This window comes from Rhea americana, unplaced genomic scaffold (genome assembly GCF_003343005.1).
Source record: "Rhea americana isolate MKP2758 unplaced genomic scaffold, rheAme1 scaffold_228, whole genome shotgun sequence".
Classification (NCBI taxonomy): domain Eukaryota; kingdom Metazoa; phylum Chordata; class Aves; order Rheiformes; family Rheidae; genus Rhea; species Rhea americana.
In genome coordinates, this window is record NW_028186344.1 from 1,017,303 (window position 1) to 1,035,762 (window position 18,460).

At 39.4% G+C, this 18,460-nt stretch overlaps 1 protein-coding gene across 3 annotated transcripts in view; it reads right to left on the minus strand.

The window, feature by feature from the left end:
• Positions 1 to 6,290: 6,290 nt before the first annotated feature.
• Positions 6,291 to 18,460, minus strand: part of LRP6 (LDL receptor related protein 6) — a 127,668-nt gene continuing 115,498 nt past the window's right edge. For all 3 annotated transcript variants that reach the window (XM_085305907.1, XM_085305905.1, XM_085305908.1), the window contains 4 exons: positions 16,568 to 16,798; positions 15,212 to 15,348; positions 13,950 to 14,047; positions 6,291 to 12,135 (listed from right to left, as the gene is read on the minus strand). In XM_085305907.1, coding sequence (XP_085162033.1) covers positions 11,844 to 12,135; positions 13,950 to 14,047; positions 15,212 to 15,348; positions 16,568 to 16,798 — 758 coding nt within the window. In that variant the 3' untranslated portion in view covers positions 6,291 to 11,843. The remainder of the gene's footprint in view (positions 12,136 to 13,949; positions 14,048 to 15,211; positions 15,349 to 16,567; positions 16,799 to 18,460) is intronic.

An 18,460-nucleotide genomic window follows, 5' to 3' on the forward strand; every position in this document is an offset into this window, starting at 1 on the left:
TTTGTATTTATTTACTGTATTTTGTAAACTCTTTCAGTTTCATAGAAAAAAACACATCTTAAAGAAGTAAAAGATGCTTCAGATTACGAATCTATCCTGTTTGGAAGAATCATTAAATATAAAATAGCATCACAGTTGTAATGCATCACTAACACTTTGAGGGAGAGGAATAGACTCCTACTCTCCATGACACATGGGAAATTCAATTCCTTCTAAGGAATTTTGGACTTGAAGTAGTAAAGCACCTTTGGGCAGAGGAGGGTGGATCTTCTTATTTAACATGATCCTCATACTGAGTTTTTATTTTTCCACAAACCCTTTTATGTCACAAAATAGCATAGGAAAAGAACTGTTCAGAGATCATTTCAAATATGAAGTGCAACTACATAATAAAAGCCAGTGACTTGCCAAAAATAACCCCCTCTCTGAAATAAATTCTTTCATTACTTAAAGGTGGCTCCTAGMGGCTTGCTGGAGTCAGGAGACCAAATTCACCAAGTACCTAGTTACAGCAGCAGCAGCTAATCATGTGCAAGAGCAAGACAAATACCCGGTAATTGAGAACAAATGTTGGAGGTCTCCAAGAGCCTGCAGTAAATTATGAATCTGAATCACCAGGCTCTTACTTCTGCAGGTGCTTTGTCCATTGCCTTCTACAGTCATGGAAAGAAATAGGTTTATACTACTAATGTCAAATTAATTTAAGGAAACTAGCAATAGGGATGTGAGGATCACTTCTCCTGTTTCTCTACTTTCTTCTCCTTTTTTGGAGCCATCTAAAGTTGCAGGATGATTCAAACAGCAGATGCGAAGAAAGCAAAACATGCACAAAAGGATCACAGGCTCTTAAAACAGCAGAAAACCCAGCTCTCCCTTTCCCGCATGCTCCTCTTCACCCTACACTGGCACACAGAAACACATCTTCTACAAAGACTTGAAAAAAAACAAGAGCAATCCTTTCTGTGCCACTTAACAAACAAATTTCCCTTGTATTCTGACTAACAAGCCCACACTTGTGTCTAGCTTTTGTTTTTTTCCTTTTTAGGGAGGTGGAGGGATATGAGTGGAGGAGACTGTTAGGATCCTTAATGCCACAGAGAAACAGGTCAGGGCACAGCTGAACTGGTCATCGTGCAGGCATGTAGCATATCTTCAGAGGAGGCCACTCTGCCAACGGGATGCGGACACTGGCCACCATCAGTGCCCGGGCCTGCCTGGGGCAGCACAAGGAAAGGGGAGCTGAGAAAAGGAGCTGAGTAGTTTCAGGGAGGCAGGCAGGCTACAGAGGCAGTGTGGAAGAGGGTGTGAGGGCATTGTACTGGGAGGACTGGAGAGAGAAATGCATTAAAAAAAATCATTATTACTGCTGCTTGTGCAACAACTTCTTAGATGAATCTGAAAGTGTTTCTCTTTYGTAAAGCAATTCATGGCTAACAGCTGTGCTTCAGAGCAGCATCATCACACTAAAGCATCAGCACCCTCATGCAACCATGGCAAAGTTGCTCAAAACATCCCCATGATGGAAAGGGGAAAGTGGAGTAGAAGGAAGAATCAGTTTCTGYCTCCAGCAAACACCGAATGCTTAAAAAAAGTGAAGTTAGGAAAAATACACTAATGGATTTTTTAAAAGTAGCTATCACCTCCTGAGCAATTAAAAAAAAAGAGTATTTGCAAATTCTCCTCCTGTCCACAGTAGGGGTCATTTTCTGATCCTTTCTTCCTTTACTTTTCAATGCAGAGCATATTTGCATAAAATCTGGATCTTTATCTCCCCAGTTCACCTGCTGCTGACTTCCCACCTGGAGCCAAATAACCATGTCAGCAACACCCCACTCCCTGCCACAGCAAGTGATTGCAATTTCACAGCCATGAAAAAGGTTGCTTCAGTCAGGGAATGTGCCACAAAAGCACATGAAATGCCCTGGGAAGCCATGAGCTGCCTTTCATTAGATGCTCCACTTCATAAGTACCAGGGGAGGCAAAGCTCTGGAGGCAGACAGCATGTAAGCATTGCGCACATAGGATTTTTACAGCACTTTCCACAAGCATCAACAGGTCTAAGTGAGATGCTGCATTGGTGCTGAACAGGGCTCATGGAAAGAGGGCACCTTGGATGAGGCAAAGGACTTGGCTGTGCACAAGGATGCTTACATGGATTCACAGTGCCCCATTCATGCCCCCTGTTGTCTTCTCTTCCAGGGTCTTGCCTACTCTCCTCCAGCCAGCCCCAAATGCTGGCAACTGGTAGGTTTTGTTAGCCCGATACTGCCTTGAACCTTTAACTATGAAAAAATGTAGGGCAGGGCATTACAGAGGAAAGATTAGTTTACCCTCTGAGACAGTCCCATGTCAGAAGAGGAAGGCAAAGGGGCCCCCAAACTAACTTGCTGGGTTATGAAGCTAATTCGTACGCTATTGCTACTGTCTTCAGGACACAGAAGAAACATAGCTGGCTTACTGTGAAGCCAAATGTGGCAGATGAAAAGGATCTGAACAGAAAACAGCTCATCTCACTAGATTTTCCCTGGCTCCCTCAGCTGCAAAACTCTGCCCTTCCGCTTTGCCCTGCATGCCGCCACCTTTGCGAAAGTGCTGGGAGGAAGGCAGCTGCACCAAGGCCCCTCCGAGCTCCCTTCAGGACAGCATTTCAGGATATCCTCTCTTCCCACGCTTCAGACTGCACAGAGAAACACAGTTCTCCTCCAAGACCAAAATCAGCCAAACTGCTCTTGTTGACTAAAGTCTCCATAGGGCCTGGCCCAGTGCTGCACCTAGCCAGCCATGTTATCTTCCTGCCATTTACCTCAAAGCACGTCCCATCATCTGCCACACAGACTGTGGCTCTTCTTCCTTCCTTCCCCCTTTCTTCATTCCCTCTATATTTTTTCCCTAGTGCTCAGGGTATCAGCACTTGGTTCTTGTTTCTCAGACTATGCTCAGACCAATGTCCAGCCTTGGCTCCTGTTATACCCTCATTTGATCATACCATTTTGATGTGTATTTCCTGAATGATTCCCGGGCTGTGCAGAAAGAGCAGTCTTCTCCTATTGTCCTCATACCAGTCTCATGGCTGCTACATTACCCAAAATAAAACAAACACATGCAATAAAGAGACATCCTTAGAGCAATTTATTTAATTTCCCAATCTCATCTCTCCCATACCTCATCATTTATGTATTTTCTGCAAGCAGTGTTGGACAGAAAATGGCTGTGTAAAATATCTAGCACACACCTAGCATAAACAGCAGATGGATTTCGCCCATGAGGATGGAGAGAGACAGCAGGAGTTATTTAAACAGGTTCCTCAACTGTTCTTTGCTTGTTTTTAAAGGGAACTAGTCTGAGAAAAAGTCGGGAGACGCTCAATGATACTGTGAATGCAAGGGAGTGTTCTGGGCTGTTTTAGCATGCCTCTTCTCCCCTAGTTGCACCTTGTATGAGATGTAGAGGTAGGAGAAGGTGCATATTCATGTCTTTGTTCTCCTGCATTCATTCTCATCTGTCTGCTGTAGCACTGGATGYATATTTGGGATAATGGCAGGTGCTTCTGCTAGACTGGGGTACAAGGAAACACAAAGCTCCTCTTTACTACTGGAGTTCTCTGGCTCTTTTCTCTCAACTGCTCAACCTATTCCTTTCGTCACTCATCCCAGATTATTCTTTTTTAGGTCCTCACATTGCCAGTCAGTCATGCCATTCTTATGGCAGTATTGAGGAGTCTTCCCATTGGTACTGTGTTGCTCTATGCCTTTAGATAGCCATCTATTAATTCATCCTTTCTTGCCATTGCCATACACTTCCAATTCCTTTCCTAGCATATATTACACATCTTTAATTCTCTAAGCTTCTGACACTGCTGCATCCTCATGCACCCCTCCTTTTCTATGCTCTACATTCCTAATTCTTCTTCACACATATGGTGGGTTACTTGGTCATTTCTCTCCAGCCATATGCTCAGTGGGTTACCAGTCCCAAGACAAGATGTTTATCAATTCCTTGGCAAGGAGACAGAGCTAAGATTTTTGGCAACACTTACAAATAGAGAGAATTTATTGCATGAAATCTTTCTGTCTCCTCAGACCCAATCAATATTCTTCACAGGCACCCAGACAAGCAACCTCCATATTTTCTGTAGAGCATCCCTCTCTGAAATTGAGGAAAAAGTATCTTGTTAAAGCAGAGCTGGAGAAAGATCATAACTGCACCAAGCCAGGCTGGATAACCCAAGACATGAGACACTCTCCTGCTAAGCTGTTTCTGTGTGGAAAGGAGGGTGTAAGCAGGAGAGTGCTGTCAGCTCATAATCTCTCCTATAAGAAAGGAACCTGCATTGAACTGCCATCACAGGTCTCCCTGTGATGAACAAGGGTATGGGCAAGGCAAGGTAAAGTTTGCCTACTGAGACATGTAGTTTGTTCAGGAGAAACAAGTCTGGTTTTGTTGGGTTTGTTTTTTAAAGTCACTAGGCCCAGCAATATACATCTTGTATTCCCAACCTAATATGCAAAAAAATGTGATGCAGGAAGAGCTGCTGCATACTTTGTTATAAAATATAATTTGATAGCAGGTTTGATTCAAGGCTAAACTTGAGGTGCATACTTTTCAACAGGCAGCTCTACCAAGCACACATTGATTCCCATGCAAATATTTCTCAGCCAGCAGCAAAATCTCCTTAGTGAAACAGGTTAAACAAGTCTGACAATTCGCATCCAGGACCAAGCATGTGAGTTCGCATTCTCAGCTTCTTAGGGAAGTGCTGCCAGTACTGGTGGATCTCAAAACCTCAACTTTTGTCTTCTCAAAGAAATGTTCTTCTCCTTCCCCATTCCAAAACAAAGATGCAATGTGCTTCCTTCTCCTCTAATATAAAACGAGTGGCAGGATTCCAGCACTTGCAGTCACCCCTGCTTGTGTGTACATGTGCAAGGGAGGACACATAATTATGCTAAGAAAATCAATTCATTTCAGCCTTCCAAGTTGTCTTTTATAAGAGAGGCAGGGAATATTTTTTTAAATGATGAAAAATACCTGCGTCCCTTACTACACCTGCTGTCCCTCAGGTGCACACTAAATGTGATCTCAGCAGTTCAGCTAGCTCTGGAGAGGCACAGCAAAGACACATGGTGGAGCTGCGGCTGAAGCAGAGCTTACTTTTACTTCCTGATCTATAGTTTCCTTCTAAAATGCTTTTTCACCCTTAAGGTTCAACTCAAGTTGCTCACTGGATAGGGCTGACTCTGCTCTCTGCGATGTCCATCCATACTGCACACCCCATACCATCCATACTATCTTGGAGAACTACATTTGAGATCKCCCTGATATTTAACAGCTGTCCCTGGCAAAGACTAACAATCAGGGAATCTCAAAGCATATGAATCTTGCACACTGATATCGATCATATTACAACTGCACTGGCTCTGTTAGAAGGTAACCATCATCATTTAAAGAAAAAAGGTAGGTGGTGACTCCTCTGTATCTCAGGAGCAATTTTTAAACTGGCATTTTAAAAGAATCATAGCACCCATCAGCTTCAGACTATTGGTTCATTTTTCACGGAAGAATAAATGTAAAATATCGCCTTAGGTTTTAGAAGGGTAGCATCTATTTTCACAGTATTTTGTGAGACTGATAAATGTAGGCCATTTTACTAATATAGATGTGATATGTGACTTGTCCATGCCTCCACACAGAAGAACTGGAAATATAAAATAAGAATCTTAGTATAGCCAAATCCACATTAATGCAAAGACATATTTTATTCACAACTTCTGCACTCAAGTACAGCGGGAATTCCTGTGCAGAGTTACAAATTGAGGACTGCTTCCCATCCAGCTCTTTGTTACAGGGATAGGACTATGATCTAGGGGTAAAGAACGGGGAGCCTTGTCTTGTTCTACTTTTTAAGTTAAAGCTGAAAAAAAAAATCCTACTTCTGTCATTGTAAACACCAAGCTATAGGTTTAAATATCAGTGTTCAAAAAAAACAAAAAACAAAAAACAAAAAAAAAAAACAATATTTCTGTGGTCTGATAGAGAATTACTTGGTATAATTCTCTGGTTTGCATTACCTGGCAAACCAAGCTAAGTTACTAAAAATGGGAGACTTACCTTTAAACTGCATTAAAGAACTGCTTCAAGTCAACTATGTGTCTCTTGCAAATGCATCACTGTTTGCAGAATTGGTCTAGAGCATTAGAAAGTAGATCACATTCTAGCTTTTATGGAGAACAAACGCATGCATGGACTTCTACCTTCTCTCCAGATGCTGAAAGAAAATGAACAGCACCCTCTCCTTTTCACTCTTAGTTTTATTATAAAAATCAACATTTCATTTATTACAATTCATTTATAGTAATAATTGGAAAGGATTTTTGTACAAGGTTTATATACACCTTACAAGTAAAGCACTTTATTTTACAAAAAAAAAGTGAATGAGTGAATAGGGCTGACCAAATGTTGGTCATTATAATATAAATACATCCTTGCAAAGCACCATCGTACCAAAGTTGATGAACAAGAGACACCAGCTGGCTTTAAGACAATGACAAAGACAATGATTAAAGCTTACAAAAAGAACAAACTAAACAAAAATAAGATTAAAAATCTGAAAGCAGCACCAGATCCTTCACTTGCAAACAAGATAGTTCAGCTTAAGCCTTGTGGTATCCTCTTTACAAAAAAACACTTTCATTTTTCCCTCACTGACTCTTGCCTGCCTGCCTTAAGGCTACAGCCATTTTCATCAGTACTTCAAAGCTGCTCCTTGCTCATTTAAAAGAGGTGAACAGGACTGCTCTTCACCACCACAATAGCATCACCACAATCATCTGTTCTATTAAGACTATCACTGGCCTGAATCTAATATGGACAGTTTACTTACTCTGCCCTGCTGTTTTAGAGTGGATGACCCAGTCCCTGTAAATGTTATTCCAGCATCACTCATTGATCTGTTCTTTTTAAAGACTACAAAAGAAAATCACCTATTTTGGATTAGTATGCTATTTTATATTACTTCTTCTAGAAAGTAATGAAATCTTTGTACCCATTTTCAAGCTACTAGGTCACTCAATTTGTTTTCAAGGTGCATCTGTCACCTACTACTAATTAAGTTAAAGTTAAATTTTCAAGAAATATCCCCACTACAATGCAATTAAAAAAAGTGCCTAAAGAAAGCTATTTCTAAATAACAATGTTCAAGTTATTTTTGCACCCAATTAACCAGCTGTTTTATTGTAAAAATAAGTAATCTGCAACATGCAAGGTACACATTCAGGGGCAGATTCTGTCTGTAACAGTGTTATATAACGAACACAATCTTAAATTTTTTAAAGTACAGCAAATGAATCTGCATTTAAGACTTCTGCAACAGCCTTTTCTATAGAATCAGATAAAATAGAGAAGCAATGCACAAACTGGACACAGCAAAGCCCATTAATGCAATAAATAGGGATTTTCTGCATGCTCCTTCACTTGCAGTGGATTGTAGCACCTACCACATCAAGCAGTTGGGGTGCACGTTTCTTCAAAAGTAGGCTAGGACTACAACAGATTGATTTGTGTATATTTGTGGAAAATGCAGAACAACTTTAGTCACCTACTGAATGGACCACAAAAAGTAACAGCACGGTACCAAAAATGTACCTCCTTTCCTGTCAAGAAAGACAGAGCATTCATTATTCAAGTTTAAAGTAGCAAGTATTCTACTGTCTGTCCTACAACGTAGACTGAAGAGTTTGAGCTAACATGAGACAGCACAACAGTATCCCAAATTAGCACTTTGAAAGACAGTAAGACTGAATCTGCCAGTGCTGGGATGTGAATGTGAATGGATAAGAGAAAATTATTAGTGTTAGTTAAATTCGCATTACCAAARGCATGTATGCATATATCTGTACAAGGATAAATGAGAGAATGTTATAGCAGTAATTTGGAACTTAAAATACAAAGTTACAGCTCCTCAAAGCAAAACAAATCCTTTTATATCAACTGGTTCTTTTGCACATATTGCATTACTGTAAATAGTATTTCATTTAACATATATACACAGGTTGTATGAATTTGTATTCATAGAAACCATTACTTCAAATGCAAATATTAGGTGAATATTCCATTTACCTTATCTAAGTTCTTTTTAAATAAATATCTTGGTAACCAAAAGTAGTGCAAAATGAAAAGTGATCTTGAGGAGGGTATGAAATGTGCGCAGCATGACATGGCAGGTATAATTTAAAAAGGCAAGAATAGGTCTTATTAATTCTGCCATTTGAGCATGCAAAGCTCCCATTGAATATGCAATGGCTAGCACTCAAACTTTGTGCTGTAATGTCCATCATATCTTTTTAAACTACAATGAACTGTTTCTTCCCTAATTCAATGAGCCAGCTACTTACCATGCCCAAACTCTAGGCTATGAACACTTTCAGGTATTTACACAGAGAAAAACTGCACAATGAATACTTATGTTAAATGCTCTACTGTATATGTATCTGATGCTGCAAGATAAGGACATTTGTGCTTRCTTTAAAGATTATGAGCAGTTTCATTGACATCAGTGAGACTACTTACATGCTAATGTTTTGCACTTACTCAAGTATCTCCTGAATTGACATTTGTGTGTTATCTACAGTCCTAACATCTCAGTCAATTTGAGAAGCAGCAGAGACCACCCCTCATGGGGGGAAGGACAGAATACAAATCATGACTACCTCAATGACACAGAGGATCTGAGATAAATTGTCTAGTCTCAGTTTTCAATCCGTCTATGGTTATTCACTGGGAATATGTCAGGTGCACTGACAACTTGCAGCACTGCTTTTATAATTTAGATATGTGCCTACCAGGAACTTCACAGAATTTTACTCTAGAGTCACTGGGAATATATTTGTACTTGCAAAGGTAGATCTCTGCTTTCCACTAAATAAATTCACTGGTTAATACAGACAAGAAACAATCTGCTCCCTACACTGGTCATCTTCAGTGGAAAAACATAGCTTGTCCAATTTCTCCTCTTCACATGAGCTCCCACTGGCTCCCACTCAAAGTACCTGATGCCCAAAGTGAAATATATGCATCAGAGAGACTTGATCAAATTCTATGCTGAATTATATATCCACTCCATTGGCTTCAACTGAGTTACATGTGGACATAAACTAGCACAGAACTTGGACAGCCTAATCCATTTGCAGACACACCTGTGATTTACCTCTAGCAAGTCTGTTCCAAGAGAAATTCCCAGTGAAGCAGTCCAGCTCCACCAGAAAGAGGATACCACTCCTTAAGTTGAACCACCTTAGAGTTTTTCAAATAGAAATTGGCACATTGAAAAAGTATTTTGCAAGAAGAGACCATTGCCATCGCAGTACAAGCACTTGGACTGAGAAACAATAATACAATATTCTTCTGAGTTCATTAGTGCAAGTTTCCACATGTGAACCCCACATGGAATGCTGCACATTAAAAAAAATGTAAACAATGTACAAGTTTCAATTTTCATCAGCATGCCAGCCTCAATGCCCCCTGCCCCACCACACCTGCCTTCCCTCCCTTCATATAAACAAATTTGAGTTCCCTTTAGTTCACAATACCCTCTATGTTCATCCTGCTGGAGAACACAAACTTCTTCACCAGCAAGGAAGAGCCAGAAGAACAGCTACCAGAAACCCTAGATACATAGAATGAAGCTGGACAAAAAAACTTAGCGCAGCAGATCTAAAGATCAACTGTAATAGCCTTGGGTATCTTTGACCATTAGCAAGACCCGTTATCATAGTTGGAATTCCAAACATGATTGTTTTTCTTGGAGCTGCAATCAGAGGAGGCTCCAGCACTCCAGATGAGCAGCAGCACTAGCAAGAATCATTTGTTACCAATTCTGTCAATAGTTCAAATTAAAGCCCATGCCACATTTTTAGCCGGTTTCTCTTTTGGTTGAAACTGTCTGGAAAATAAGCAACAGAGAACAATAAAACCTGAATGACACTTATGAAGAATATTTTAGCCATTTTGTGCCCAGAGACTACAAGGCAGAAGCTTCTTGTATCTTTGTTTTGAGAAGGAAGTTTCAGAGAGCGGTTCTTTGAAGGCATGGAGCACCTTCAACATGGATTTAAAGTCAACAGAAATTGTAAATGCATAGTGCCATCCAAAATCAGGTATATTGTGAACTCCACTACAGTTAAAGTAAATTCAAACACTGCACTGGAGTCGAAGAGAGGTTAATGATATCCTAAGTTGCCCCTCAACCTACAGAGATAGTGTTTGATTATATACTCTTCCTTTCAAAATCACTATGGTGAGGTTGAAAGGAGAAAGGGCTAAACAAGAAAATATACAAAAATAGAGAATGCAAATATAAAATGGTTCAGTTAAAAATATCTTCAAATTTGACATTCACAGCAGTCAATTCTAAGGTATTAAATTCACACCATGCAAAAGAGAAGGTATGTTGAAATCATACTGAGAAAACTGGCTTTGCCTAACAAAAACCACGAGCAGTTAATACAACAAAGGAAACCCTTCCAAGGAAAAAGACTTATACTTCTTATGAACAATTGCTTCACTGCAAGTTAAATGCTTCCTTACTAGGAAAAAAAAATATATATATATATATTTTAAACATATATATATGTTTTATATATATATGATTTGTATACTGTGACATCAATATACACTGAAAGTACTGCAAGGATATATTATTCATTTACAGTAAAACTAACAATTCATGGTTAAATTTATAGTTTATAAATATGCTGTCTATAATATATGTGGTATAAAAATATTTGACATTTATGGGCACTAGGTCAAAATATTTTTTTAAGGGACTATAGATCACTCAGGTATATGCATATTACCCTTGTCAATCACGTGAAAATCACACTGACCTGGTACAAAACAGAATTCTGCTGTGCTGGCAAAACAATGAAAGTGAAGTAGAGCATGACACTCACTCTATGATAAGGCTAATTAGGGACAAAAAAAAAAAAAAAAAGAATTTAGAGCAGCCCAATTCTAGCAGTAATTTAAATAAGAATATTATGATTTAAAGTGACACACAGAAAGAAGAAAGGATGTAGAAAGGATAGTAAAATCTATACAACAAAAAAAGTAAATTTTAAAATATACCCTATGAAATCATTGAAATCCCAGAAGCAAGAAGAGCTCTGAATGGTGCAGCTTTGTAAATGCATTAAGAAGAAATAGAGGTTTATTAATTTTAAAAAGCGTGCGACTATTTTTCTGGATTCACTGCTATGATTGCAGGATTCCAGAAGAAAACAAAGCCCTTTGTGTAAGGTTAATATCTGTCCTGATTGCATTTTTTTCAAGTTTAACTTTAGTTGCTGACCCCTGTAGTTACTATAGAGGTTATTTGGCTACTTCCAAGTATCTATGGTATGCTGCTCTGAGACGGACTTCTTTATTATTAATTACTTTAAACATTTTTGGTATAGATAAACCCCACCTCTCACCTCGCTGGACAAGCAACACCTCCTAGTCCTTCCATTTCCTTATGTGCTCAGTCACCTCACTGGATTAAGGCATGTTTTTGTGTTCCATTTGCAAAAATAAAAACTTTTTGTACAAATGTCTGGGTCTTTTTTTCTTTTTTTTATACAAAAATTTCTCTTTTTATGGCACAAGCAGCAGTTGCTATTTAAGAAAATATATAAATATCCTTTTTTCTCTCTTCTGTACAAATATCTCCAGTATTCCTCCACCCCATTTAATAACATTTATCTGTACACTGTCCTACCTCACCAAGGGCTCCCACCCCTCCCTCCCCAGTAGAACATTTTATATTTACACTTTGGTGGTAGAGGCAGGTAATGGAGGGAGGGGACTCCTCATGAGGAGTCAGTGCAGGGGGACGGTGGTGGCGGGTAGAGGTGGTGAGAGTAGCTCCGCTCCGTGTATGGTGAGGGTGGGCAGCTTTCATAGTTCTCCTCTGCTGACAGATACTGGCTGCGTGGTGTTGGCGGCGGGGGAACTGGCTCCGAGTCGTAGTTCAGGTCACTGGTGTAGCCCTTGGCCGTGGTGGTGGCTGTCCGCCGGCTAGGTGCGTAGTCGCTGTCACAGACATCTGTGCTGCAGGGAGTCGTGGGAGGTGCAAAATGCCGGTAGCTGTAAGGTCTGTAGCTGTGGCAGGAACATTCAGGGGAGAAGCATTAGCATAGGAAAAGATTATGCCGTTTTGGCGGTGTGCCCGTGAAGAAGCCAAGCTGTAGATAAGTGAAGGCAGAAACATGCAGCAGGTCAACCCCACTGTAGCAGCTGCACAGCATCCCACTCCTCTTTCTTGGACAAAGAGCAAACTTGAAGACCTCTGCAGATGATCCACCTTTGCACGAGAGCCCCCATCAAATTACAGTAACTAAGGCATGCTCATACTCATTACTGACAGACAACAGAGCCATTAATTCTCCAGCCAAGGAGGAAAATGTGCCTCCAAGAGAGTGGTGCAGGCAGGGCATGGTAGAAAAACCCAGCTGTGCTGCAATTACATGGAGTAGATGCTCTGTTTCCATTACTCAGCTTATGGATACTGACTTTCAGGGAAAGAGAAATATCCAGAAACAACAAGAAGGAGAGGGAGAAAAATCACTTGTCATGTTCGTAGCAGGCAGGAGAAGCACCTACCAGAACACAACTGGGATAGGATTCACAGTGGCTGCTATCAGAAAACATTTTTAAAGTGAGCCTGGGATAATGTAAAGAAAAAAGGTAAAGGAAGGTGGTTGGCAGCTGCAATTGCCAGTTCCTGAAATCAACAGCTGGGGGTTGGTGGGATGCAGCTCTGCAACATGCAAGTCAGAATGTTACAAAAGACTGGAGACTGGGAGCAGCAAAAACAAGGTTTATTTTTGGGTGGGTGAGCAGTCTGAAACTATTCATTCCCACACTACAGCCTTAATACCATTAATACTATTCAAAATCACACAGCTAACCAGTGATCAGCACGATACATGCTGATGCCAAGATCTAGGTTTATTTCATTACAACGTTACTATCCATTTTTGAGGCTTTTTCATATGGCTGGAACGGACCATTATAAAAGTCTAGTCTGACCTTATGCACTACAGAGACCATATTTTCTGTTAATGGAGAATAGATGTCTTTTCAGCCCCAGAGACCTCATTATTGAAAAAACCCAAAGGCTCTGTGTTAGGGAGGCATTTCTTTCAACAGACAAATGAAGCTACTTCTTTGCATTGACCAGATCTACTAGCAATATGGGAGGGGACCTTTACACCCCTGGGTAGTAGGTCTTTTTTCCTTTATTTTTTGATAAACAGTTAAATTAATAATAAAATGGTAACAAACTCTAAATCTTAGAGGAAAGATGAAAAAGATGCATTCAGATATATAGGGATAAAGCCTACATGTCCATAAATATTTGCCAAAGGGAAAATAAGCAGAAGTTAACCACCTGCTTTAGAGATTAACACTAAATATGTCAAATCAGAATTTCTGTACTTCATCTGGGCCATAATATTAATGTTACTTCTGAAATACTAGCCTTTATATTCCCAACTTTCCTCTTCTTGCTGTATGCATATCATTCCTAATAACTATGTAACAAATTATTTATGTCAGAGAATTTAAAAAAAATGCAAGGCTCATTCCAGGCTAAATAATTTTGTCTCATAGAATTATCATTATAACAATTCTTTTAGGCATTTAGATAACTTTGTGACAAAAGTGAGYGCTCTTATTCCCCCAACGCAATATGCTCGAGAGATCTACCATTAACCCACTTTCCATGATTTGCCTCAACAGTGCTGCACTCCCACACATGCTTCAGTGACATGATACAAGTGATCCGATTTAACCACTTAAGTACTTGAAGAATTAGAGCCTTTGATTGTAATTCTTATGAAGCAGAGACTGTCTTTATTCTGCATTTCTACTGTAACTGCTTTTGTCCTAATAGAAGCTATTGTAGCAATTACCTGTAGGATCTATGAGTGGATGGGCTGTTTGAAGAATAACCAAATTCCATAGTATAATGTGAACGTTCAGTAGCTGGTGATGGTGGTGGGTTCAAAATCTAAGGAAAAAAAGAGCCCCAAAAAAAAAAAAAAAAAAAAAAAAGTAAGGAGAATTGAAAAAAACATCAGTTTTATAGACTTTATTTTTAGTCCTGATGAATAGGAACCTTAAATTCAGAACTGCATGCTTGGCCCCTCTCAAACAAATAGGATTTTTCTGCTGTTTATTCCCCATTTCTTTAACAGACACCTTCCTGAAAACTCCTATTGTTCCCATTCCCATTGAAGCTATTACTAACCTCTTCTCAAAATTGGTGACTGCTGTTGATATTTTGACATATCCAGTGCTGAAAAGTAAAGCTGAAGCTGGCTTTTCCATAATAGATTGTCCCTAGGCATACTACTGCCGTAGGTGAACTGGCAGATGTTTGCCTCTACTAGCTTGTAGTCCCTAAGTATTATCCTGTTTATAGCGTCTGTAGTTTGCTGTTCAGTGCAAGCATTTGTTCCCTGTGCAGTCGTACTCTTACTGTACAAACAGTTATTTTGATTAATGATTTAAAAACATAAATGATGGGTTGACTCTAAGAACTGAAAATAGTTTTAGGAGTTCAGCCTGCTCTGACTGACCATGCAATTCATTAATTTATTGATAGTGGCTTGGTATATTTCATATAAAATATCTAAAATAACAACAACCAATGCCAAAATTAAAGAGATGGGGAGCCCTTTAGGACTGGTACCAACTTGATATAGCATCTAGCTCAGCATGCTCATGGTCTGTGACTAGGGGCATGCTATGGAGTTACAAGACAATTATTTACTTTGTAACTTGACAAAAATATTAAAATTAATTCTTTCCAATGGTTTATACAGAATGAACCATATACCTCCAGAGGCACATGGTAGAATATGATGAAAGTTCCAGTGTCAGTGTTGCTCAGCATTTATAGGACATTTTCTTCTCCCCAGACATTCAATCTAATATCTTTCTCTGGCACTGAGCTGTCTAAAACTTAAAAATTAGTAGAAAATTCCTCTGCTGTTTTGGAAAAATACAATCCCCTCTCCTTTCCCCTTTAAAGTAATTTACTCCATATTAAGAYAGACTTATTAGGTTAGAAATCTGAAACAAAACATTCATCTGTCAATTAATTATCCCTAGTAAGTCACTGGCACTTCACTGAAAGCTATTAAGGTCTACAAGAAACAGTGTGACTTACTGGAGGAAAGTAAGTGCCTTTGGTGCTTGAAGAACTACTGGAAGAGGCTCCAGTGACATGGGCCCTGTCATAGGGTGGCCCACTGCTCCCCCCCATAATGCTGAGGGAACTGATCACAGATTTACCTCGAGACATCCCTAAAAGAAGAACAAAGATTTATGTATGTCAATATTCAAATCTTAGAAGCAAACACAGAGAAAAAAGTTTTTCAAAAAGTCTAGAGTATAACAGCAGTATAAACACGTAACTCCTGGATCTAATCCTTTCAGTACTAAGAGCAAATTCAGCACTCCTTGATGGAGAACTGGAATGAAGATGATCAGTGGATAAACTTGTTTGTTTTGTGTATCAGCTACTGAGCCACAGACTTGGCACTGGGCTATACTAATGCTATGTGAAGACAAATCATTCCACTTGAAAAACTGGAAAAGACTTGAGGGCAGAGGCACTTGGACACTATTTCCATGCCTCAGAATAAAACATGAAACTGCCTTTGACCACCTCAAYTAAGGAACTGAAACGTGTGTAAGAGAAGGACATGTTCGTTCTTTCATTTCCACCCTGTAAGTAAGCTTTTGTGACTGGACTGAAGCATGCTGGCAGACAGTCCAAGTGGAAACCAGAGAGGTATGCAACCGTGCTCCAAATAATGGCAAAAATTCTGCCCAAAGACCTTCTCATGAAAGCAAGTTATTACAGAAAGCCAAAAAATATGGTGCATTATTTTAACCCTACAATGGCCACACAGAATCTGTATGTTCTAACCGGCACCTGCTGGATCCAAAGCCACAGTGTAGAGTACATATTCAATCACTATATAGAGAAGCAATGTATATAAATTAAGTGCAATATTACACATTATCGAATGAAATAACCTGAGACCACAACTGTTGCTGATTATTACAGACTTTGGAAGAAGTTCCACAAGCATACAAGTCCCAGCTACAAATCAGAGAAGAGTAATTACAYTGTTTAAAATCCCATGAATATAAATCTTCTCTTTTTGTGTTACTTTACTTTGTGCTATCATGACACTTTGCTGTTGTTATTATAGACCAAAAAGAGGCTTCTTTAGTAAGAAAAGAAGAAAACTTATATAGTACATTTATCTACTTGAGCTTATGATTCAGCTAAGTATCTATGGGCTTGTAGATGCCATGGGTTACAAGTGAAATAGCAGTTGATGATTACAATGAAGGATGGCTACAAGCCTCCACATTCTAGTCTTTCAAAAACTTGATGTCAAGAATTATGCCTCTGAAACAGATATTTACTGTGTGTGCACACACAGAACACTGAGCTACAACTACTTTGTGCCAAAGGGAAGAATAAGGAACATGCATGCCATTTGCTTACCAGGAAGAGATCCTGACAAAGAGCTTGGGTGAGGCACATAACCAAGAGGCACAGAGGCTGGTCCGTGCACCACATAATCATTGGTCATGGTTTCTCCATCACCTTTCATGCGTGGGCACAGCACTCTCTGGCAGATGAAGTACATTGCTCCAACTACAAAAACAGTAAGAATCACACCAATGATGGAGCCTATCGTGTTGTTGGGCTGTGGTGCAGGCTCCTCTGTCGTGTCTGAAAGGAAAAAGGAAAATCATATTGTAGAGACTATTCTAACAATTTCATGTACCAACATTAGTTTTTGTGACACCTTTCCATAGAGGAAAAACGAAAGCCTCCACTTCTGTAGGCAGCTTTCAAACTAATATGTGGCAGGAACAAATAGGCACAGGGACAGGTCTGTCTGAAGGTTCTGAAAGGCCATGAGCACCACCTGTGACATGAAGAGCTCCACAAATACACAGAGCATTTTAAATCACATATAACAGGCTATGTGCTGCTGCAGGGAGTCTGATGAACCATTTCCTGAACTTGATGCATGCTGACTGGCAAGGCTAACCTTTGAACTGAATAAACAGGACCTTTGGCCATGACGGGATGGCACTGTGATGGGGACTCTGATTATGCTCCTCCTTGTCATTAAAGAAAGCAACTATTCACATTTGACCTAAATCACATAAGCGCCTAGGTAATCACTCTGTGTAACAGATCATCACTCCCTTTTCTCAACTATTTAGAGATTTATAACTCAGACTACAACATTCACTTATATTGAATAGTAGAGATGAAGCATCAGTGACCAATTTTGAGCCTTCTTGTATTTACAAAACTACCTAATCTGCTCTACCTCAGTCCCACACGGATGATTACAGATGTATTTGAGCATCAGTCTTGGAGGTGCTATCTGTATGAGGAACCTGTATGATTATTCACCAGTCAAAATGGGTGGCTTTCCCTACAATACCAATCTCAAGCAATGACATTTCTGGGAGTAGCTGACAACCCCCTGCCTGTGCCTCATGAATGTGACAAGAAAAGTAGGCTTTAAAATATTTTCCTGTTCTAGTCAGTGTTTTACATCTTACCCATTACTGAAAGTCTTTTACCCAACACATTTCCTTTTTCCTGAACATTAAATCCACACTTTAACCATCCTGTCACAGTCTACAGGGAGAAATAAACAGACTTCTGATCACAGTGGAAGAAAGACAGTGATAACTGAAGTCTTACTTCAGGTGGGCTAATTTTCCATCCTCTGTTACATAAACAAAAACCATGCAAGCTAAAACAAAGATATCTATAGAGGTCCATGATAATACCTCCTAACAACTTCATAGCAAAAGAGAGCATCTCCCATTACTCCTTAAAATCAGGCGTTCAGCTCCAGCTTTGCATATTTAAGTTGTGTTAGTTTAAGTGTATGTCATCTACGGTATGTGGATCTCTGACATTAGAAGAGATATCCCATTTACAATTTCTGTTAAAGTATGAACAGTGAAAATGAACTTTAAAGCTGGAATTTTAAAGGCAGTGGTTTCCTTGCAGAACCCTGGAGATTTCAATGTAGGAGATACCATATGTTACAAATCATAAATCAAACTCAAAATTACATCTTTTCAAGATGCAGGAATTTTTTAGAAGGTTTATTCTGTAAACTGTGTGCTCCTCTGATTCTAAAAGCACCTGCTATTAATTCTCCGGGTGAGAAAATCATGAAGCAAAGCAGTTGTATGAAAGCCTCATGCTGCTAAAAAAATTCTTAACACTGTGCCATCTCAGCATACAAATAGATCATAGTAAAATAAACCTTTAAGTGTTTAAAAATGTAAGTGGAAAAATTAAAAACATGCTCTGCTTCTGAGATGACTCATTAAGAGTACTAGATATTTTTCCTAT